The 25,331-nt window shown below is 39.6% G+C and overlaps 1 protein-coding gene across 2 annotated transcripts in view; it reads left to right on the forward strand.

Annotated features, from left to right (window-relative positions):
* PID1 (phosphotyrosine interaction domain containing 1) overlaps window positions 1–6,073 on the forward strand; it is a 213,950-nt gene extending 207,877 nt beyond the window's left edge. For both annotated transcript variants that reach the window (XM_033112830.1, XM_033112829.1), the window contains one exon: window positions 3,940–6,073. In XM_033112830.1, the coding sequence (XP_032968721.1) occupies window positions 3,940–4,416 (477 nt within the window). In that variant the 3' untranslated portion in view covers window positions 4,417–6,073. The remainder of the gene's footprint in view (window positions 1–3,939) is intronic.
* The last annotated feature ends 19,258 nt before the right edge of the window (window positions 6,074–25,331 follow it).

Consider the following 25,331-nt stretch of genomic DNA (forward strand, 5'->3'; position numbering starts at 1 on the left):
TTTAGAAAACATATATTCTAAAGAGGTAATATACATATTATATATTAAATATGTATAATTTACAATAATATTTTATTATCTGTGCTCCAGTTTACCTGAGAATTTTAGGTTTCTGAATCTTACTTTCTGCAGTTATGAAACAAGAATACAAATGTAAAGAAATGCTTAGGTCTATATTGTCATGGAAAAGGGTGTCGTTTATAAAAGTACCAGACAAAGGAATGCTGCTCATTCTTTGGAAGGACCCACTGTATTTGGATGCTCATATGAATCCAAAATTTCTCTTGCAGTCCAAAGATGGGGGGAAAATAAATAAATAAATGGCTGAAAAGTGAAATCAAATGTAAATAGCTCTCATCTAATGGCAAAATGGCTCAGGAGTTCCATAGGTGTCTTTTGAGGCTGTCTTTTCTATGCAATTTTCTTCACAAATAGTCAAATGTTCCCGAAGTCCCAACCCTTTGCAGTATAAACTACATATCCCAGGGCCACCTAGTGACCTAAGGTTCTTGTCTTTAAAAATGGGTTAGTGATAAGAATATTCCATCCTGACTCACTGGGTTGTCAATGGATCTAATAGATACAAAGTGCTTTTGCAAATATTACTATTTAGTATCTGTGTGGCTTGATTTGGCTGTGGATATATGCACAAATGGTGACTTGGCTTTATGCTTGAGGTGTGATGTGCTATGCAGGTGACACCAGTGAAACTGGACCACTGAATAAAGACTACTTTCATAATAAGTTTAATACCAAGAGATGACATCTCTGTATTATGTTGTACTTCAGCATTTTAAAATTGTTTGCATAGAAATCTACATATTATTAAGTAGCTTTTATTATTTTCTGTTAAGTTTTTGAGCTACTAATCTCTGCTCCATTCTTCTCTCAAGCACACTTCCAAAATACAACTTTTTATCTCTTAAAATCTTTAGTTCTTAAATAATAAATATTTATAAGAGAGGGATACCTTTTGTTTTTGTTGTCAAAATTTTACTACTATGAAATTGCTTTCCATGGCAGTGAATAATTTACAACTTCTAATAACATTCTTTAAACTCAGCCTTTAGTTTTGTTGCAATAGAAGGCACTGCATAATTTTTTAAAAAATGTATGTGAGGGGAAGTCTATACAAGCTTTGGGCAAATCAAAGGAGAATCCCTCCCTGCAAAGGATTTTTATATCAAATGTAAAATTACTTCTGGTTTCAGCGGATAGTAGAAAAGAATATACTTCCACTTCAACACTGAAACTAGTTTTTCCCATTTGCTTTTAAACTTCCAGAACTTAATATGTCATTGAAAGGAATGAGGTATTGACACATGGTACAACTTGGATGGAACTTGAAAGCATTATGCTAAGTGAAAGAAGCCAGCCAGAAAAGGTCACATATCATGTGATTCCAGTTATATGAAATATGAAGGCAAGTAAATCCATAGAGATGGAAAGCAGATGGGTGATTGCCAGGGCCCCAGGACGTGGAGAGTACCCGCTTAATGGGTACTATGTCACTTTTGGGGGAGGGGTGATGAAAATATTTCGAAACTAATAGTTAGAGCTGATAGTTGTACAGCTTTTTGACTACTAAATACCACTGAATGATGTACTTTGAACTGGTAAATTATATGTGGTGTGAATTTCACTTCAATAAAAGGAAACAAAGCTGTTAAAAATAATGAAGGTATCATAAAGTACCGTATACAGAAAGTGCATTTTCAGTAACTATATGCAAGGACCCTGGACTGTGCATTTCCCCCCAAAGCCATCTTTATTATCTGACTCTGATCCAGACCAGGAGCCAACCAGTTGTCCTGGTTGGGGAGGACAGGCCCACAGTGTCTGTCTGAGTCATTTCCCCCTTCAATGTATTGGCAAGTGTCGTCAGTTTTATCTCTGTTGTAGTGCTCCCATCTGTCTCATCCTGTCCTTCCTCACTCCTTCCACTCCTAACGCAGGCCACCCTTGCCTCCTGGCTGTGTTGTTGCAACAACCGGTTGCCGGAGCACTCTGCTCTTAGTCAGCCCTCCCCACCCATCCTTCCTCATGGCGTCACTCCAGTGCTCTGAGTTCACAACCTTGATCAAATCCAGGCACTGCTTGGACCATAGATTTTCAGTGTCATTCCGTCAAGAGCAGAGAAGTCCCCACTTCTCAGACAGACTGCATGCAGGGCCATCCCAGTGTCCAGCTTGTTTTTATCCAGTGGGCATCGACTGGGCATGTCTCTTCTCCAGGGCTGCCCTGCCACAGCCGAATGTGTGGTCAGGCCAAAGTGGCCTATTTGCCGAAGAGGTGGAGGCTTTCCTCACTGCAGCCCTTCCCTTTCTGTTGCCTCCTTTTCTCACCACCTTGACTTGCCAGGCCCCGATCTAGGGGTTGAGGCCCCGATGCCTTGAAATCCAGTGACTGTCCTCCCTGAGGTCTTGTGCCAGCAGGGTGCCATCACTCCCTCTGATGAATGCTCAGGATGCTTTGCGGTACCCTTTGCCTGCCTTTTTCATGGTCTGCCTTGCATCATAGTTCTGTCTGTGTGTTTGTAAAGGGTTAATGCTGTGGCTAGAACCACACACCTGGTGACCTGTGGAGCTAGGGTTTAATTCTCGACTTTCCCTGCCTCAAAAGCAAATATCCAATTCCTTCCTTCCTATTGATTTTTGGACCTCTCCATCTTCATTCTTCCCCTCCCACGTGCCCACCGGGCACACAGCCGTTGTGTATAATAGGTTCCCAGTAAATATTTCTAGAATGTGCAGCACTTATGACTCTTTCCTAAGAAGTTGTCTTTTTCAAGGGATTACCCAATTAACTCTTGTTTAAGAGATAAAGCACGAGAACGTGCAGCAGTGTTTAACTTCTGTGTTCTGAAATTTTTGTACATGGCCTTTATAGGTCCACTAAATATAAACATTTATTTGGAATCCCTACGGCCAAGTATCCTTTCTCAGTTGTCACCATTTCCATGGGCCTTTTTCCAAGTCTTTCTTCCTCAAATTCGTAGTATTTATAACTGTTCTACTAATTTTGAACTTAATTATCTACTATTTTGTATTGTTTCTTAAACGATTTCTTCAATGTTTTGCATTTCCGTAATGGTAGCAGTTACATCTATTTTGATGAATGAAAAAAGAGTGAAAGAATGAAAAGCCCTTCTTGGTAGAGCATAAGCAGGCTTTTAAAAAGCCACTATTTGAACAACGTGGAATTACATTTCTTAGTTTTAGTATGGCCTACCTAGCTGTTTGATAAGCCAGCATGTTAGTCTTACCCCATCTGTAGGTCTTTCATATATTATCCCTATAACCAGGTGTCCCATCAGTTCAAAAACTGTTTAGGTTGTAAAACCTGTATTTTCAAAGATGGTCTTAGATGGAAAATAGTCACGTTTTAGGCCATAATGTAAACAAATCATTTTTCTATGTGTGTCATTGGCATTTGCTAGAAGCCAGTAGCTTAAGTGAAATCAAACACTGAGAGAGATGGAAAGAGAACCAGGCTAAGAGATACGTTTCATACAGATTTTGCTTTTCAGACTACCATCCTTTCGACTCCTTCCTATCAAATTCTGTGTGTTGTTTGGTTGCAAATAAACTTCAACGGGCTCTATAATTTTAAAGAAATGCTGAACTATGCAAAATATCATATTTGGGCACTCTCTTTTGGGTTTAACAGGGTGGTAGGAATAGGAAGAGGAAGTAGTTTTCTACGAACTGGATTTTTAAAATCCAACTCTATTGAAAGAATTTCAATACCTTTGCCAAGCAGGCAACTTGTTCAGGAGAAAAGGTGAAAATGCTGATGACAGTTATTTGTTTAGGGAGCAAGAAAGATGTCTCTCCACCTTCCCAGTATGACCTCCTGACTGAGAACATCCGAATGAGCAACTGGGATGAAGAGATTATGGTTGACCGTCCCATTTTTCTTCCTCTCTTTCCTCTGCAGGTTACCTATCTGGGTAAAGTGCCCACCACAGGCATGCAGTTTCTGTCAGGCTGCACAGAAAAGCCAGTCATTGAGCTCTGGAAGAAGCACACACTAGCCCGCGAAGACATCTTTCCAGCCAACGCCCTCCTGGAAATCCGACCATTCCAAGTGTGGCTCCATCACCTGGACCACAAAGGAGAGGCCACAGTCCACATGGATACCTTCCAGGTGGCCCGCATTGCCTACTGCACTGCCGACCATAACGTGAGCCCCAATATCTTCGCCTGGGTTTACAGGGAGATCAACGACGACCTGTCCTACCAGATGGACTGCCACGCTGTCGAGTGCGAGAGCAAGCTGGAGGCCAAGAAGCTGGCCCACGCCATGATGGAGGCCTTCAAGAAGACTTTCCACAGTATGAAGAGTGATGGTCGGATCCACAGGAACAGCTCATCCGAAGAGGTTTCCCAGGAATTGGAATCCGATGATGGCTGAATGAACTTAGGGTGCTTCAGAAAAGGCAGCATTGGTCAAGGGATTCCAGACGATAGATGAATAAGCAATGATTCAAATTTGGGATGAAAGACTGCCAAACTATTGGCTGACCAAGCTTTTTAAATTCAGAAGAGCAATTCTAAATCTAAAGAAATGTATTATTAAAGTAATTACGTTACATTGAAATCTGCTGCTGCTGTGACTGTGAGGAAGGGGGGAGTGTGGATGGGGAGGAAAGTTCTAGACTCTCTTCTTTTTTTTTTCCCCCCCTCATTTCCCATTGCCTCCCTGTAGAAGATCTCCATGCTGATTTTCACCACGCTCAGGCAAATACACTGAGGCTGTAATTTGATGGACCATTCCAGTTTGCCTTATGCAACCCAACAAGAATGTTAGATGCACCTATAGGATCCCTAATCACGGCAGGGGTTGAGGGTGTGGCAGTCTCGGGGCTAAAGGAAAACCTCAGGTGATCTGGTCCTGAGAGTTCCTCTCCTATGGCATGTTTTAGATTCTCTCCTCAGTAAGCAAATCAGCACAGCCTTCATTAGGCTTTACAACTAACAGCCTGATAGTTGACAATTAATTCACAGCTAAAGATAATGCTTTTATTTGCATAAATATATCAAGTAGTACCCTCTTAGTGTATTCACGTCATCTATTTTCTTAGAATCCTTGCAACTACTACTAATAAATGGTAGTTCCTTTCTCCTACCCCATCCACCGTCTTTCCCCTTCCAACCCGTGCCAACATCCCCACAAGGACAGACTCTTAACATACACTGCAGGACACCAAAAGAAAGAAAAAAACCAAGCAGATGAAATGAACCATCAAAGCAGCTAGCTGTTTAACACAACCACCACCACCACAGAAACCTTGGAAAAAGGGAATGAGTTATCAGCAACTGAACAAACTCTAGGCTGGCTGTCCTTTTTTCAACCCTGATTCATGGTAACTTATTGAGTTGATGGTCCTTTCTGATGAATCTTTCATGGCAAGCTTCAAATCTGATTTGGTATCACCAAGGAAGAGTTGCCCCCATCACTCAGTGTTGCACTCAAAGAGGGAATGAGTTCGATCAACTTGGCTTGTCTGGAGAACCTATGTTCATCTTAATCTAAAGAGAAATCTGACCTTGTTATCTTAAAATTGGTAACATCTCAGGGTCAGGGTTGCTAGTGTGTTCACTATTTCTAATGAGAAGTTCTCACTGAGAGAACCTGAGATTTTTCAGTTTCATGGCTCTTAATGTCGTAAGCAATACGAGTCACTGTTAAATGAAGTTGAAAGTATTTGTTAAAATCCATACATTTAAGGCCAAGAGCAGATGGTTAGTTTTCCAGGTAACGCTGCTCGTTTATGAAGTCTGTTCTTAGCCCTGGTAATATTAGGGGTGCTGGGGCACCTCACAGCAGCCTTAGGAGAGCTAATCGCATCCGGAGAGCAATGGTGTTGGTGTTTTGGCCTGTGTATCTGTGTGTCCCTGTATGCGTTTGTGTGTGTGTACGTGTGCCCCCGCGTGTGGGTCCGGGTTTCAGGCATGTGGAATAAGCATGGAGTCATATCGAGGAGAACACGCCTCTTGGAGATACGCTTGCTGCTTTCCAACACATGTAAACGATTCTTTAGCATAAATGCATTCATTCTTTAATAAAACATATGTTTGCATTAATAAAGCTGAGGAGTTTCGTACTTTGTCTTTCCTTTTTTTAAGTAATGAAAACCTGAAGGACAAAAATAGATCAAATTGAGTAAGTAGGAAGTTCTATCTAAAAATATGTTCAAACTTGGTCACAAATAACCTATTCCTTGATTGTTCAAACTTGGTCACAAATAACCTATTCCTTGATTGTGTTTAAAAATGGTATTTTATTTTCTAACACTCAATTTATATTTAATTACTACCCCTTAACAATGGGGAGAGTTATTTAGTGTGCTCAACTGATTTTGGAGGTGAGTCTTCTGGAACATTTTGCAAATGATTGGTATTTATAAAATCTCACATCCATCTTTGGAGAACCTGCACTGAAATCCTGGAAGGTAAACACGGAGTGATTCCGTCTGACAAGACTTGTTAAAAATGTCTCCTTCAGGCCATGATTTCTCAGGAAGGCCCCGTTAATCGAATGAGGCAGGTGGCCATGGAGCCTATGTGCCTGGAGCAATGCCCTTCATGGAATCAGTAACAAATAGAAGGGCTTCTGCAGTGGAAATACGGGGGTGCCTGCTGAGGAGATGAACTCTAATAAGAATTGCTACCTTCTCCTCTGATGAAAATGGCATTTTCTCTCAAGTTGAACTTTTTCCAATTTTGGTTTTACTCCATTGTCCTTGAATATGCTTCTAAGAGGGGGAGAAAAGGAAAAGAAATAAAGAACTCAGCTGGTACATATTTCCAAACAAGGCCATTTTCTCTCTCAGTAAAAGTTGAGTCCCAAGAGTGCATATGTATTGCAGAAAGCAGGCGTCAGTATTTTTTTCAGGGCACTAACTGTGACGTGCTAAGAAATTGGCTCTGATAATATTGGCAGGAGCTTTTAATTGAGATGATTAGTAAACAATTTAAGGATAAATACACAATGACATCTTTCAAAAAGCTAATGAAGTCTTTTGAGAGAGCCAATACTAAATCCCCTCTGAGGGTGGATTCAGACCTGTTTTATTATTTTTTTGATGCTTTGTTCTCTCCCTTTCTATACTATACGGGTACTTTCTATACTGTCAGTCACAAAGCACTGTTGTATACATTGACTCATAGGCCCCTCAGAAGGATCCAATAGGTGGGTATGGCAGTTACTTTAGGGATAAGGAAACTGAGGTTCAGAGAGGTTGCCTACCTTGGCCAAGGCAGCATGGCAAGGAAGTATGGGATGGAGACTAGAACCCTCGGAATTCTGGTCCAAGGCTGTTGCTCCGTTTAGTCAAGACCCACCTCTTTTGGATTTTTTTTTTTAATTTTTATTCCTCTTAAAGCCCTCTAGCTTATTTTAAAGGAACATACTAAACCACTATAAATAAACATCCTTTGCTATTCATTTTTGAAGTATTTTTGATAGCAATGGAAATAATTTTAAAAGCAAACAAAGGCTAGGGAAGTTTTATTTGAGCACAAATCATATGAGATTTTGCTTAAGTATTGTGTTGGCTGTGATTAATGGACAAAATACTCTCTCCACCCCTAAGAACCAAGATGCCTGTTTTATTTTGTTTTTCTCAGGACAAATTAAAACTCTGACTTAAATCCTTCTATTAAAGGATTTCGTCGCAGCCTGTATTTCCCTTCATGTCGTTCATTGTAGTTTACAATTAAATATTTATTTGCATAATTATTTAAATATCTGTTTAAGCTTCTGGGGAGAAAGTGTCTTTAAGATGGAGATTTTGCCCCCTGTGTTCACATTTTATCCCCAGTTTCTATCACAGGACCAGGCACATACGGAAAATCCAATAAGTTTCTATTAGCAGGATGGATAGACGGATGGAAGGAAAAAATCACTACGTGAGCCTTTGATTTGCAAGCTCTGGCACAGAATCCTAGACCCTGGAAGGAACTGTAGAGACTTCTAGCACACTTTCTTTAAAGGTGAGTAATGGCTTTTTACTGAAGGAAAACATCATCCCTTACCTAATTCCAGAAAGATTTGGTGGCTACTTATAGAACGAAGAATAATGTTCAATGTCAGCTTCCTGATTGATCAAAATAGAACAAACGTGAGCCCTAGGAAGGAAACAGATAATGTGTTTTAAGACACCTGCATTTAGTAGATTGCAAATTCTTGTCATACCTTTGTTTCTGTTTCTGCTGCTGAAAAAGAAGAGGGGAGAGTGATGGGACAGAGCATTTTTATTTTCTGCCTGAAGCATATGAATTTGACTGGTTTCCCCCAAATTTATACTTTATAAAACATTAATTTCTTTCTCCTCTCTTCTGCTATTTTCCACTTTTCCTTTCCTCTTCCCCTCCCTCCTTTCCGAACTTAACTATTTAATTGTTTACATGACACCGTTCCACACTTTCTCTGATTTTAGCAAAGAAGAGCATATATGCTCTACATCTGAGGTCACATGTTTTGGTCCATGATCCACTGGCGCAAATTTTAACAAGTTTGTTGGACACTGCAGATTATCCTAAATTGCTCCTATTTGTTATTATTTTTGGTCAGATGGGGCATGGTGACAATTTGATTCTTCATAGCTTACTATTTCTTAAGCAGTCCAAAATGTGCTGTCTTCTCCTCTCCTAGATACCCGGGACTGAATTGGAGTGAAGATGAAGACCCCCATTATTGCTAAATTCATATTGATCTTCAAGAAACTTCTTGTTAGATGCCAAGATTTGGCTTTTGGGATGCAGTGTTCAACATAAGAACTTTGGGTGCTTTTTTTGAAGAGAGGTGCCAGCTGATAATAGTCACCAGAACAGAACTATGTATAGCACAAAAACCTGAGTTTAGAAAGAAAAGCATCGGGATGAGTTAAAGCAAATTGCTAAGAGGAAGAAAAACCTTAACCATCTTATTTTGGACATTTACAAATAAACTAAATTTGCTGAAAATGAACCTAAGACGTACTCTTGGATGCTTGAGCAAAGCTGACATTCACAAAGAGATTTGGGGGGAATGTTTCTCTTGGAATGTCCTAGTAACAGTATCTTGGGTTTTACTTATGCACCCAAAATTGGTCATTAAAAAAGAACCTGAAGAGTTTTTGCTTAGGAAACTTAGGAGTTTCCCTTAAAAATAGTTTCGAGTTCCTATTAAGTTCAGTCGCTTGGCTTAGAGTTTCCTGTAAGAAGGTACTGATGTGATCTAAAAATGGACGCATATTTTCAACCCCTTCATATCAAATTATAGATAATTATCAATGCTTTCATGTCTCTACTTCATAGAACAACTGCTGTCTTAATAAAAGTGTTTTTATCCCTTTATCTAAACATACATATTAGACCGGCGTTGGGTCTCTGGAAAACGTTATGAGATTTGTGAAGTAAAATGTGATGCTTGTTTTCAAACCTGTCATTATGTGGTCCTGGTTGCCATGCCAGAATATTCTTTGTCCTTTGGAGGCAAAGCTTAAACACTTAAGGAAACACTCACTTGTAAAGAAGAGCCAAGAGTTGACTGCAGTCCAGGGTCACTTTTTAATGTAAATTTGCGATCAACCAGAACCAAGCTCATCACAAATATGAGCATAGTGGCTCTGGTTCTGATTTTTTCCCAGCAAACCAAATCTAATAATAATTTTCATTATATTCAAAATTAGATTATCTGAATGTAGATGCTATTATGGGTATAAAAATATTTTAATTGGGAGCTTAGGATGGAATTAGGCCTTTAATTCAGACTTTGCCAAATATCTTACTGCCTTTCTCCATTTTAACGGCCCCAGCTTTTCCTAGAATTTAGTACTACACTTCTGGAAATTAGTACAGTAAAACCTCATTATTTTAAAACTAATTAGGAGCTTGTGGTTTGGCCTTGTAAAGCTCAAGTTTTATGCTTATTTTTAATAAGCAAATAAGTAGGATGAATAACATTGTTATTGGAAGTGTTTGTCTACTTGGGAAAATACTGCGCCTGCATATTAAAATAACAATTTACTAGACATATTGTAATTTCAGTGCAAGTTGAAGCCGGTACAACTGAAATTGAGGCTTTGATGTGCTGGTTTCAAGCCATTCTTCTTTATTTATTAAAGTGGGTTCTCCGATAAGCAACAGATGTTTAATGCAATTCTCGGATTCAGAGCCCTTGGAAGTAATAAAATTCCTTAAAAAAATACTTAACATTTACATACATTTTCCCCTTCAGTTAGTATAAATGTTTGGTCTTATTAACCACCCCCCCCCCAAAAAAAACCCCAAAACTTCAAGTGACTAACTCTGTTTCTCATAGAAACATAGCTATTAAAATAATTAAAACTAGTTTTCTGATCATCCAGATTTAATAAATTTCTCATTGCTACTAGTTTTCTTTTTCCTTAAATCATCAAGACCCTAAGTTATCGTGGATCACTGGAAGAAGCTCAGTGCCTCATTAAGATCATATAACGAGTCTGTTACATTTAGTGGCCTCTTTTGTATTTAGAATTTTACATTTTATAATTTTTCAGATCTGTGAATGTGTGGCTGATTTGCAGCGATCCACTAGCAATCTGACCATCCTGCTAGCTCCATCTGAGTGGTATGCGATTCTGAGAGTGACTACACAGAGTGGAGCTTCTGTCCTGCCCAAGTGCACATGAGAGAGAGGTCCAAGCAGGCTGCACTGGAAACCAGGCCCTGCTCCTCCAGCAGAGCATGTGTCTTGGCAGCAGGAGTGGTGTCGGTCCAGAGGAAGAGGCACCTTTTTGTAATCCATGGGCCAAGAGAGGTGACTTTGTATAATTATCTTCCTAGAAGGTAGATCATGTTTCTATCAGGGTAGAAACTTCTTCACAATGCACCTTAAAATAGCAGCTCTGAGTTTTACCCATATCTTGGTTCTTAATGTATATTTTTCAGACATGAAATATGAGATGATGGACACTACACCGCCTTTCCCAAACCGAAACAGGGCACCTGGGGACCACCAGAGAACTTCGAGAGACCACTGATAACTCCAACGTCATATTTTGGAGAAGAGTCATCTAATCTAAACTTGCCTAACTTTCAGATTTAGGACTAAAACAATTATGAGTGTTGAATCATCACATTCTATGTGCTATTGTATAAAAAAATTGTTTTAAAGAATCAAAATCATTATTTCCTTAGAGCCATTTCTTCTCTATTACACTCGAAGGAAAGGTGTGATGCCTCATAAAATGTAATAAAAAATCATTCTGGGGTTCTGAGGGAGGCCAAAATGCTCTGGAACCTGAAGGTAAAACCTGGCATCAGTCTCACCCCCGAGGTGGACTTCCATGGCAGAAGTCTTATTTCTTCTGCTGTTTCAGTCCTGCGATTGACACAAGACTTTCCCGTGCCTGCAAGTGTCATGGCAGGAGTGGGTTGATGTCAAGAAACAGTAGCTCCTGAAGAAAGGAGGGAAGACTTGGTATCACCCACAATTTGACTTCAGTCAGACCAGCTGTGTCCTCAGATCACTTTGTCTTTTGTCTGCTAAGTGCCTCCTGAGAGCACAGCATCCTTGAAAGTCCAGAGGAACAGGAAGTTCTCCCGGTTATTCATCTATTTCCCAATGAGGAAGAGAATCAGCTTCTTATGTGAACACAGAATCTCCAGCCTCACCTCTCTGCATGGCCTCCTATTGTTCTAAAACTCAAACGTGATTATGCCAGACTGTGGGGACAGAGCCCCAAAAAAGCAGTTTCCAGGCTCTCGCCCTCACGTGGAAAGGTGCTGGCTCAGGTAGTAAATGGCCACCGACTGTGATCAAATGGCCATCAGCTGTGGCTAGTTGGCCGTCAGCTGTAACCAGTGAGCCATTGGCCACTAATATAACTGCCGTGGCTACACTAGCAGAAAAAGGGGGCTAGCAAGGAGATGGTGGCTGAGCCTGCAAGCGGCGCAGTGAGGGTTGCGAACAGTGTGGCTCCTGTTTCCTGTGTCTCCAACCCAGCCGCCAGCGAGAGTATATAGTGGTGTGACTGCCCTACCTATGGCTCCGTGGGTGTTCCTTTTTGGGCTCACTGTGTCCTGCGTTCTTATGTGGGGAGCGGGAGCAGAGACCCCGCATGACACCCCGCACGACACAGACTCTTGCCTAAAATATTTCCATGGCGTCCTCATTGTGTGCAAGAGAAACTAATGTCCTCCCTCCCTCCCTTCCTGCCTTCCTTCTTTAATTTCATGTTAGCATGATATACAAGCTCCTTTGAAATCTGGCTCTCACCTGTTATTTCAGGCTCAGGTTTAATCCCTTCTTCTGCATTGCCCTTGGCAAAGAACTTAGCATCGCAGACCTTAGTTTCCTCATCTGTAAAATGAGAATAAAATGTGCTAACTCACAGAGCTGCACTGAGAATTAAACATGTGAATACATGTAAAGCACTTAGCTCAGAGCTGGCACCTTGCGAGTGTTTAGTTAATGCCACCATATGGGGTGTTCACTCTCCTCTCACTCCTTCACAGGGACTTACAGGGTAGCCAAAAGAGTTCTTTGCAATTCCCCAAAAAGGCCAGACTCGGGGTCTTGTCTTCCCTGGTCCACCATGAGGTTGGGATTTGCCAATAAGGCAGAGGTTTTGGCACATGACTGCGTCCGCAGCTCCAGGTCATACGGTTGTGTCTCGCTTTGTCTCGTCAGTGTGTTCTCTGTGCCACACTGAAGAATCAGACTCCTCTCCTCTTTGCGGAGAGGCACATCTTTCCCCAGCATTTAAATAGCATCTCTAGTGCCACTCTCTTAAGATAAGCCCTGTGGGGACAGCGCCCCAAAAAGCAGTTTCCAGGCTCTCGGCCTCACATAGAAAGGTGCTGGTTCAGGTAGTAAATGGCCGTCGGCTGTGATCAAATGGCCATCAGCTGTGGCTAGTTGGCCGTCAGCTGTAACCAGTGAGCCATTAGCCATGAATATAACTGCCATGGCTAGACTAGTAACAAAATGGGGGCTAGCAAGGAGAAGGTGGCTGAGCTAGCAAGCAGCACAGTGAGGGTTGCGAATTGTGTTGCTCCTGGTTCCTGTGTCTCCATCCCAGCCGCCAGTGAGACTATAGTGGTGACTCCCCTACCTATGGCTCCGTGGGTGTTCCTTTTTGGCCTCACTATGTCCTGCATTCTTATGTGGGGAGCGGGACCAGAGACCCCACATGACACCCTGCATGACAAGCCTGTAACAGCATTCGACTGGCCAGCAACCAAAATAATTCTGTGCAGCTGGGATAATTTATTACTAAGAATTATTTTCTAAGCTAATTATTTAATTCTGTCTTTTAAAGATCAGTCTCCTTCTCTGAAGCTCCCATAGACTTGTAAAGACACCTCCAGTGCTGCCTTGACACAAGGCTATGATTTGCTTTTAAGTTGACCACCCCTGGTCTGAGAGCTCCTATAGCTATGCTTTCCTGCATATCTATACCACCAAGCACATGTGGAATTTCAAATTTTCTAGCAGCCAAATGGAAAGATTAAAAAGAAACAGAAGAAATGAATTTTAATAATAACCTTCATTTAACCCAAATATCTAAAATATCATCATTTCGACACCTCAATACAAAATACGTTAATGAGCTATTTCACATTGTTGTACAAACTCTTTGAAATCTCGTATAGGCTTTAGACTCTCTAACACATCAAGGGCTTGATAGCCACATCTGACTCGTGTTACTGTATAAGACTGCACAGTCCAAGAGGTGACAACTGTGGCCTGTTCTCTCTGCATCTACAGAGCCCATCTAGTGGCTGACACATAAGAGGGACTGGAAAATGCTTGTGTGGTGACTAAAATGGTAGACACGAATAGCTCCCTCAGGGATGTCAGCATATTAGTTTGCCAGGGCTGTCGCAACAAAGTACCACAAACTGGGTGATTTAACTGGGACCTCACAGTTTCTGGAAGCTAGAAGGCTGAGATCAGGTGTTGGCAGTGTTGGTTCCTCCTGAGGATGAGGAAGAATCTCTTTGAAGGCTGTCCCCTAGCTTTCAGTGGTTTGCTGGCAATCGTTGGTGTTCTTTGGCTACCATTCCATCACCTTGCTCTCTGTCTTCATGTTCACGTGGTTTTCTGCTCTGTGTGTGTGTGTGTGTGTGTGTGTGTGTTTCTGACCCCAAATTACCCCTTCTATAATGATGTCAGTCATATTGGATAGGACCTCATCTTAACTAATTATACCTGAATGACCCTAGCTCTAAATAAGGTCACATTCTGAGAGACCGGGGATTAAAACCTCAACATATGAATTCGTGGGGCTGTAATTCCACCCATAATGATAAAGCAAGTAGTAATGTTGAGTCATACTTCAGGGCTCATGGCTTAGAAGGGCAGAGCAGGGCTTTCCTTCAAAGTGTTCAATTCCAAATTCATCACGCTTTCTGTCCCTGCCTCTGTGGGGAGTCCTCCTTTGTCTGGGCTTGGTTTTTCTGGGCTAGCCAGAGTTGTGTTTGGGTTATCAAGGTCAGAACACACAGTTCTTTGAAGTATATTTTCATTTAAAGTTCTTGAATTCCCTTATGAAATAAAATTAACATGGTCCTTAAATACACATGCATTTCAAGGAGATAAAATTCTCCTGGATTTGCCTTTTTCCTGTCTTTCATTTCTCCATTATAGTTGTTTCCTTTTATTGCGTTGGTGTCTGGTAATCATGGGTTTGAGTTGTCTGCTGAGGGAAATGAGATTGTGAGGGAAAAGCAGTCTGAGAACTAAAGAAATAAGGAAGTTCAAAGCAGGCAGGATGGCCCTTTCTGTGTGTGACATTAGCCAACTCTCAAAGCCAAGTTTCCCAGTCTGGGCCAACCCTGGTCTACGCCAATGCCCACAAGTCCCCTCTTGGAACCCCATGTTCTTTTCCTTGGGATTTGGTGTTTTCCAGGCATCTTAGTATGATGCAACCCAAGTCCCCACATCACAAACAGAACGAGCCTTTGAAGACCAGAAGTTGGGATTTGCCAATAAGTCAGGGATTGTGGTGCGTGGCTATGTCTGCAGCTCCAGGTCATGTGTCTCGCTTTGTCTCGTAAGTGTGTTCTCTGTGTCACACTGAAGAATCAGACTCCTCTCCTCTTTGTAGAGAGGCACATCTTTCCCCAGCATTTCAATAGCATCTCCAGTGCCACTCGGTTAAGATAAACCCGTAAGAGTATTTGACTGGCCAGCAACCAAAGTAATTCTGTGCAGCTGGGAGAATTTATTTCTAAAAATTATTTTCCAGGCTGATTATTCAATTCTGTCTTTTAAAGGTCAGGCTTTGTTACATTATGATTAAAGTTTCCTTTTTAGAAATCACCTTTTTCTCCACAAAGGGCTACCACCAGAGGACTTGGAAAACTTTTTCTTTCTTCTTTTCTCTGAAAAGTTAATAAGCTTTGCAATTCCTTTCAACTTAATAGTTTGGGTAGCGCCAAAGTTTCTTTTCTGTTTTTAGGCAAATCTGACTGACATCATAACATATCCAGTCTCTTTGGGGGCTGTTTCAGGAGACATTTAAACATTAAGACATGGGATTGGAAGCAATGTGTTCTAGGATTTCTGTTTTAGGATCAAAATATCCTAGAAAAGAAACTCAGGAAAGCACATTTGCAGGCTCTTCCTGAATTTGTTCCTGGAGGGACAGTGAGGTGCATGATACTGATTAACGTGATTTCATTCATGCTCAACACGGCCCATTTGCTGCACCACGCACTCCACCACAGGCAGAGGCTGAGGGTGGAGGTTAAAGACAGAAGAGCTAACACCTCTGAGCATATATGAGGTGTAAGATGCTTTATAGGCATCGTCTCATTTAGTCCTCACAGAACCTTACATGGTTGGAATTATTATTCCCTTGTTATGGATGAAGAGTTGACTTTGAAAACGCTTAAGGCACTTGGCTGAAGCCCACAGTTACTAGGAAGCAGAGCTAGGACTGAACTCGGAACACTCTGATTCCAAAGCCTGTGATTTATCTACACGTTCCAAGGACAGTCCTGACTCACTCCCACTTGGTTGTAGTCCAAACACGTGGCCTTTAGGTCTCCCAGATTGGGTCCCGAACTTTTCCAGCAGGCTAGAGCGCCTCGTGCTTGGGTCCAGACCTGAGAATTTAGTGACTCTGTCTTGTAGCTGTTGATGGACCAGCCATTAGTGACTTTTCACAGCCTCACCCCAACACTGTGCTGCTAGGGACACCCCAGAATGGTTCCTCCCCAATAGGGCCCCCTTTCACAAAAGCACAATGCTTAACTTGCCCTGGACAATTTTTTTTTTTTTACAGCAATAAATTTTTATTATAAGCAAAGATTGTAGTGTTGTGGAAAAGATGAAGAAAACAAAGCGTAAGAAAACTCTGTACAGCTTTATACATAAGGGACAAAAATCAAATATACGGAAGTAATCAGATATTAATTAGAAGGCCTGCCTAGGGGATCAGCATTGTTGGGAGGGAGGGGAGTAATATATATTTTATGATGCTCCAGAGAATCAAACTCTGGCCCTGGACAATTTTGAGCGTTGGTTTTAGTCCCTGCTGTGGCACCCAAATGTATTTCCCTGGTCCGATCAGAAAATACATTTCACTCCTCCTTTTCTTCCATGCACATCAGGAATCTGAAACCTGAATCCTGTGAGATTTAAATGAGGTGAAACTAGAAGCAAATGTTTCCTGAGTGTTTACCATGTATCAGACTTTAAATTTTTACTGTCGTTTTCTAATTTTATGGGCTTCTCAAAACCCATATACGAAAAGAACTACTATTATCTTTATTTTATAGTTGAAGGAAGTTAAGCTATTTGCTTGTGTCCTCGTCCTAGGGAAGTGGTTTGACTCCTGAACCTGCGCATCTTATCCAGCATCTCAAGTGAACAAACCCCCTTGGCCCAGGGTCTGCCTCAATCCAGGTAAGCCGCAAGGATGTTTCTGCAGCCTTGCTCTCTCCTAAGCCACTCTGTCAAGCCAGCACCTTTCTTCCTGGTAAAATAAATTACGCCTTCGGAGCCCACTTTAAAGGAAAAAAGATAGAGAAGAAAGATCTACCAAAGTCTTGGACATCTTTACCTATTTTAATACCAGGTGGTGTTAAAATTTTTCAGATCAAAATACTGAGACATCCTGAAATCAAATGGCTTCTCCCACTTTATACAAACTTAGACTAAGACTCAAGGTGCTCCTTCCTCCCGATTCTCTGTATGGGTGGCATCTTCTGTGACATGGAAGAGAGTATCTCTAAATTATTGGGGTTATGGGTATCTAATATATACCATTCTTTTGATGTTTCCTTAAAATATTGATATTTCATCTGAGAATTAAATGTAGACTCCATCGTGAATGAAGGGCTCTAGGCAAAGGGAGCTACCACTTGTACACTCTGTCTAGTGTTACTATCCAAATAATTAGAATATATATATATATATATATATATATATATATATATATATATATATATATATATTTTAAAAAAGAACTGAAACTCTACTGGGCATAGTTCATTCTTAATACTTGGATCTTTGATTGTTTCCCAGACTCTTTCATTATTATAAATGCACTGCCATTTAATCAAACGTACACCATTTACTCCAATGAATCTTGAAAGATATGATGCTGATTTTCATAATTTCACTAAAAATGTAGGCCATTGTATCATAATTAGTGTTAGTTTTTGAAAGCCTACAATTTTCAGGACTTATTATATCTATCTGTCATCAGCATTTTTGTACATATCAGCCTGAGAACGCCCTCTGGTTCTTCAGTATTATCTCCTCTTCAGTATTTTATCTTTGGTTTCCCAATTTTAAAAGAGGATGCTGATATTTGCAACCAGGTTGTTATTCTGGGGTGTGGGGAGATATCAGAGCTCCGGCTTTGTTTTGTGGCATTCCTTTCTATAACTGTATTTTATAATCTAAGAAAACATGTTTATAACACAGAAGAAAGGAAGTAGTCATCTCAATACATTATCATATCAAGAACGACCTTCTCATGTTGATTTGATTTGGGAATCATAGTTCCTTTCAAAATTTTTCTCATGTTTGTGAATGAACATGGAATTCCATACATGTAATTGAAAAATTACTTCTGTTGCTCTTTAATTTCTGAAAAAAAACAAAAAGAAAAACAAACGCAATGTGGGTTTCCCTGGTGAAAATTCTTCCCAGAAGACACACTATGGCATGAGATATTCACTAACAGCAGGTAGTATACAAAGCCATTTCTGCTGGAAAATATACCATCTGGAGGGAAAACAATTTGTGAAAACGCATTTCAGTATGATTGTGTTATCCGAGGTTAATGATGATGGTAACGGCATCCTCAAAGCAGTTTTTTAGTAGGGAGTGAAGGAGCATTTGGAAATAACCATTATGGATAGCCTTTGGTTAAATTTTCTGGCAACTGCTTTGTGCAGAGAAACTGAACCAAGACAATGTGCTGTTATCAAGTGCTACATACAATGCAGGAAGAGGGGCAAAAGGAGACTTGGGTCTTAATATCACTGAGAAAACAGTTATCCTGGAAGAAACCCATGATGAGCTGATCATGGCCCCATTGTTTTCTGTGCCTCAGTGTCCTCGTCACCTTCTGGTTCCTTTATACATGTTGTCTCTTCTGCCTGGAGCAGTGCCGGCTTCCTGTCCTCGGTCCCCCATCTTAAACCCTTCCTTCATGACATAGATAATACATTGTTAGCTGTTGAAAGGGGGGTCAAAAGCCCCACATTGTACTCTACTTGTGTAGCACCATGAGTATTTTCTTCCTAGCAGGTATCATAGTTGTGATTGGGTTTTCACTGGAGTGTTACATGAATAATGGCTGTCGGGTCTCTGCTAGACTGTGAGTTCTCTAAGTGCCTAGGACAAGCTCTTGTAGAGGGGGCCCATGAATAGTTCCTGGATGAATTAATGATTTGGCTTTAGAGTAGTGATGGCTGTGGCATTGGACCACCTTCCTGAGGTTCACCGCTAGTTTGACTAAGCAGCAAGGGCTGGGCTGGGGGGTCACGTGCTTTGCTGGCTGCAGTCCAGGCATGGTCCGTGACTGTGGAACGGAGATTTCATCTGTTTGAAACTATCTGGGTTGTGAGGGGATCAAAGTCTGGGGATTAGAACAACTGATTCCTTAATCAACAGAGCCAGAATGACTTCAAAGAGATTTCTTCATGGGAAAGATTGGGCAAGACTACAGAGGAGGGTCAAAGCCTGGATGTAGGAAACGTTAAATCTTCTGTTCTGACTTTATGAAACTTTGTTTCTACCACATTGCAAATGTTTCCAGTTTAGTTACAGGCATGTGCCCAAAGAGAACAGTAATGACTAGAATTACAAGTTTCAAGAACTAGGAAAGGCCTTAGAAATTGGTTTAACACTTTTTCCCCAGATGGAGACCTAGAGAAATCCAGTGACTTGCCCTCAATTCCTGGACTAGTGACAGGGTCAGGTCTGGACTCCAGCATTATTTCCATCCGTCTAGACTCCTGCTTCTTATGATAGTAAGTCTGCTCCTTATATGCCTGGAACCACTCACTCATATGCTTTGCCACCTAGAAGAAGGGTGAACTGGGCCAGCTACTTAACCTTTTGGGATTTCAGGCTTTGATTTCCCACATGTAGAATAATGGGCCATGTAAGATAATGTCTGAAGTATCTTTGAATTGCATATCACTTCTTATTTTTTACCAACCCTCTGCTCTTCCCAAATTGTGATTCCTTGCATATCATTTATAAACCCAAGTCCTGTACTACAAAATGCAATATGGAAGTTCAACATTAATATTAAGTCACACTTACATTACAATATACTAGACACAGTTCTGTGTTACATACAGTAACAGATTTAATCCTCACTGTGAGTTTATGGGAAACACTATTAATTATTTACTCCCATTTTACAGATGGGGAAACTGACAGCCCAAAATCTTGCATGTCGTACCCAAGTTTCAGAGATTCTAAGTAGCAGAGCTAAGATTCAAAGCCAGGCAATCTGGCTCCAGAGTTTGTGCTGTCTTGGTTTAGAGACAACAGTCTATGCAAAATGGACTCATCTTTTATGTTTATTTGTTTATATATTACTCCCGTTCCAAAAGAATTTGAAGTCTCTTACAGATGAACACATTATACCACATACAAAATATGTGAATGAATAAAGGGAAGGGAAAATCAATGGATAAGATCAATACCAAGAATCTTTAAACACTTTACTAAGTGTAGACTTGATATTTGGCTGTGGGTGTCCTATTAGTGAATGCAAACGAACAAACAAAACAACCAATTCCCCTAAAATTCCCTCCATCCATCTGAGACAGGATTTGGAAAAACTATTTTTAAGAATCTCCATTGAATTGTGGCAGTTTCTTATATATTTTGGAGATTAATCCCTTATCAGATATATTGATTGCAGATATTTTCTCCTATTCCATAGGGTGCCTTTTTCATTCTGTTGATTGTTTCCTTTGTTGTACAGAAGCTTTTCAGTCTGATGTACTCCCACTTGTTTATTTGTGTTTTTGTTGCCTGTGCTTTGGGTTTCCTATCTATGAAGTCACTGCTAAGACCAACATCATGAAGAATTTTTCCTATGTTTTCTTCTAGGAGTTTCACAGTTTCATTTCTTATGTTTAAGTCTTTCATCAGCTTTGAGCTGATTTTGATGTGTAGTGTCAGAAATGGGTTTAATTTCATCCTTTTGCATGAGGATATATGTACAGTTTTCCCAACACCACTTGTTGAAGAGACTACGCTTTCCCCACTGTGTATTCTTGGCGACTTTGCGGAACATTGTTACCTCTCCTGATCCACTCCCCAGCCTTCCCTGGAGTGAAGATCACATCCATCTGGCTCACTTGCTCTCTAGCAGCATCTGGTTTCAGTTGATGGGGAGCACTGGCCAGAAACTGGGTGGTGAGAGAGGCTGATGACAGTGTATTAATTCCCCTGGCTTTTCCCCTGCAGGGTCATCCTCAGTGAAAATAATAACAAAGAAAACTCCCCAAGCTCTTTGTTTGTAGTACTATTATTTTTTATACACAAACCTTCCTTGCAATTAGATTTCATTTTTATATAAAATATGAGGTGGGGATCCATTTTAATTTTTTCTACGTGGATACTAGTTAACCTACCAATCTAAATCCAATTATTTCCTGTTGTTGTGACATGTTATCAGATACACAATTTGTCAGTTTAAAAATTTTTTTTGGTTGTTTTGTATATTTTTGTGATGTGTTTATATTTTTCTTCTATTGGTTATTTTATTAAATATCATTCTCTAATACACTTAATTCTCTATTTTTTTAGACAAAATTTATTCCTTCTATTGAATAATAATGAAATTTGTAAATATTTGATTCTTCCTCCTTTTCCTCCCCTCTCTTTCACAATCTAATTTTAACTAAATATATTGTTTTCCTTAGTGCTTAACTTCATATCTTTAAATCTATACTTACATCCCTATTATTTGACTTATTGGTTTTAAGTACTCTTTTTTGACCACAAACTATGAAATAATTGGAAAGCAGCATATTCATATATCCATCCTACCTTCTCTCCAACTTTCCCTCTGGCTTCTATTTCAATTTTGTATTGTTGAGGTTTATTATATGTACAGATTGTTCTACCCTCATAGCTTGTCTTTGGCAAATTTCTGTACTTCAGTATAAATTAAAGCTCACCTTGAATCATTTTTCTGTCATTTTTTTCTGTCTACATATATTATTTTCCTGAGGTTTTTTTTTTTTTTTTAATCAAGAAATTTCTTGAAGAAGAGCTAATGAGCATGTTATTCCCTGAGTCCTTACATGTCCAGAGTGTTTCTTACCTTTATTCTTGAATACTAGCGGTATGTCTTGGTATATAATTTGTGTTTAATGTTTTCTTTCCCTAGGACTTTGTAAAGAATATTCAACTGCCTGCTTGCACTGATCATCTTCTAGACCTGTCTGGAATGATAAGATGGTATGTGGCCTGCCAGATTTCTCCCCTTATGCTGATGTGATTTTTATATTGGCTGCTTAAATGTTTCCTTATCACAAAGATAAATAACTTATGCTCAATACCTTTAGTTTCAATGTTGAACTTCTCTTCCAGTGGTTACTTGGACATAATCAACCCCCTTAGTCTGTAGAGACATTGTTTTTATATTTGGGGAAGTTTTCTTTAAACATATCTTTAAATATTTTTTTCCTCTTTCATCATATTGGCTCTCATCTTTGGAGACACCAGTTAAACTTTTTACACTTTGTCTGCATCTTAATTTTGTTTTGCTTGTTTCTTTCTCAGTCCTTTGTTCTCTGTGTTTTACTGCATTTTCCTTCGTATTGATCTAGAATGGACTTCCTTTTAGGGTTAGTTTTGTTCTCCTTTGGTTTCCCTTTTCTTGAGTTTTATTTCACCTTTTAATTTTCTAAACTCTGTTATCTCAGTTTTGATATCTTGTTTTATAGAGGCGATAGTGTAAGTTTTTTTTTTTTAAGTTCACAATAATACGTTTATAGTTTTGATCTGCTGCTTGGATATATAATTTTGATTAATGAATATTCAGCTATCATTTTTTCTGTTCCTTTTTGTATTAGTCAACTCAAGCTATTTTCTCTACTTTGAAACAATTCTGGAGTCTGGAAGTCTAAGATCAGGGTACCAGCATGTTTGTGTTCTAACGAGGACTCTCTTCCTGGCTTGCAGAGAGCCACCTTCCTCTGTATCTTCACATAGAAGATGTGATGCAAAGGGGGAGAGAGAGAGAGAGAGAGAGAAAGAGAGAGAGAGAGAGAGAGAGAGAGAGAGAGAGAGCTCTGTGACGTCTCTTATAAGGGTATTAATCTCATCATGAGGGCCACCGTCAGGACCTCATCTAAACCTAAGTACCTCCAAAATGCCCTGTCTCCAAATACCATCACAGTGGGGTTTAGGGCTCAACATACAAATCTGAGGGTGGTGGGAGCTAATATTCAGTTCATACACTTTCCTTTTTCTCTTTTGTAATATCTTTGTATATATACTATACCTGTTTGTTTTTAATTTTATAGGGAATATAATGTGTCTCCGTGTGGTTTGCAGAATCTTGGTGGTCCCTGAGAATTTTTATAGGGGGTCTGCAAGGTCAAAACTATTTTGATAACAATGCTAAAACCTTATTTGCTTTTTCATTGCAATCATTTGTATTGATGGTACAAAAACAATGGTGACCAAAACTGCTTGTGCCTTAACACGAATTACGGCACCAAAATGTACTGGTATCATTGTCATCTTCATAGCCACAAACTTACAGTTTAAAAAAATTCTCAGTTTTAGTTTTCTGTAAGAATGATCTTAGTACAGCAGAAATCATTGTTGATTTTACTTGGATCTATTTTCTTGATTACATGTCTTTATAATATTCTATACAATGAAATGGGAATTACATATAAAGCACTTCCACTGAATATGAATCTATGATGGCTATTTCAAAGAAAATAAGCTCCTTGTTCACGGAATACCATCTTAACATGAAAGGAATAAATGACAGAGAAACTAAAGTTTTACAGATTTGAGCATTTGGCAGATACTTTCTTGAAAATTAGTCAAGTGAGCCTGTCACATCAAAGAAGATCAGTGACAACGTTTGTTGCCAATGAAAAAAATCAAACTTTCAAAGATTAGAATTTTGGGAAAATTTTATTTAGCATTCTGAGCTTGATTGTTTCCGAGAACTTAATGAATTTTCTGAAGAGTTCATTAGTGATGTTAACAATGTGATTTCTCAATATAGCACAATAAAATGTGTCAATATTTAAATTTCTGCATTACTCAGTGAACCAAATGACCAATGTGTGACATTACCAATGACTCATGGGTAAAAGATTCATTCAAAGTACAAGTTGGACCAGTGGATTTTTAATGTAATAGAGTAAACAAGTTCACTGATATGCTTTCATATTCCACACTGCAACTATCCTTTAAGAAACTACAACTCTTCCATTTTTTTTGTCGTATTGAAAAGAATTCCACAATTATTTGAAAGGGCTTATATTAAATTACTGCTGCTTTTCCAACTGCATATTGGGTAAGGCCAAATTTTCTTCATATACTTCAACCAAAATAATGTATCTGAACATATTAAATACAGAGCAGATATTAGAATCCAGCTTTTTTTCTATTAAGTCAGATACTGAAAGATTTGAACAACGTAAAAACCATGCCATTCTTCTCACTAATTAATGTTTTGGTTTCAAAAATAAGTATTTCATTAAAAACTTCTTATTGGTGTTAGAATTTAATGGATTTATTATTATTAATTTTAAATGAATTAATAATTTTTAAAATCTCTTGGTTTGTATTTCTAACATGGTGAATATTAATAGGTATAACCAACAAAAGCAAAAGCGGTTTGGGATCTTCAGTAATTTTTAAAGTATGACGAGGTCCTGAGACCAAAACGTTGGAGAGCTGTTGATGAAATGGTTAAGAGCATGGACTCTGGGGTCAGGTTGTCTGGGTCAGAATTCTAACTACCCTTTCTAGTTACGTAACCCTGGGCAATGTATTTGATCCCACTGGGATATTTAACCTCTCTGTGCTTCAATTTCCTCACCTGTCAAATGTGGATAATAGGAGCACCGAGCTTACAGGGTTGTTGTGAGAATTAAATATTTGTAACATGCTCAGCGTGTTGCCTGGAACATAGTATATATTACTATGTGATTCATAATACTAATAATCATACTATTACTTGGATCTGAGTGACACACACAATTGTTCTTGAACAGCTATTTTATAAAAGGTAATAAGCAAAGTCTGGTGGGAATTCCCCTCATAGTTCAAGGGTGTATATACTAGGGGGGCCAAAACATATATACATATGACTTGTATTCATCTTTTGTTATTGGTATATTTTGAGCATTACAATTTTAATGCAGTTTTTTCCTTTCTTAAAATGTGTATACATTTTTTTTGGCACCTTCTGTATGTGAGTTCCTTTAGACTTTGCTCCTTCCCAGCTGAGAGGAGCTGCTGCCGTGTGTGTCCCCCTGGTTCCCTTGGGTAATGGCCGAGGGATTATTAGATTGACCAGGTGAGTCTTCATTCATACCTATTTCTCTGCTTCTCTAAACTTTCTGCCATAAGGGTTCAAGGAAGCTGCCACTGCTAACCTGTGTGACCCTACCCTACCTGTTGTCCCCATGAGGAGAATTTGGATTTGTCACTTGCTTGGGGGAACTGTGCTCTCTGGCTTTTCTGCCATGAGGGTCCTTGTCCAGCCACACCTCTCACTTCTCTTGATCTTTACTGAATCTGTCGGCACTTCTCCTTATATTCCCTTAGATGACAATTTTATCTAGTTTCATCACTGATGGATTTTAAATTTCACCTTACTACTC

The sequence above is a fragment of the Rhinolophus ferrumequinum genome, chromosome 8 (assembly GCF_004115265.2).
Source record: "Rhinolophus ferrumequinum isolate MPI-CBG mRhiFer1 chromosome 8, mRhiFer1_v1.p, whole genome shotgun sequence".
NCBI classification, from domain to species: domain Eukaryota; kingdom Metazoa; phylum Chordata; class Mammalia; order Chiroptera; family Rhinolophidae; genus Rhinolophus; species Rhinolophus ferrumequinum.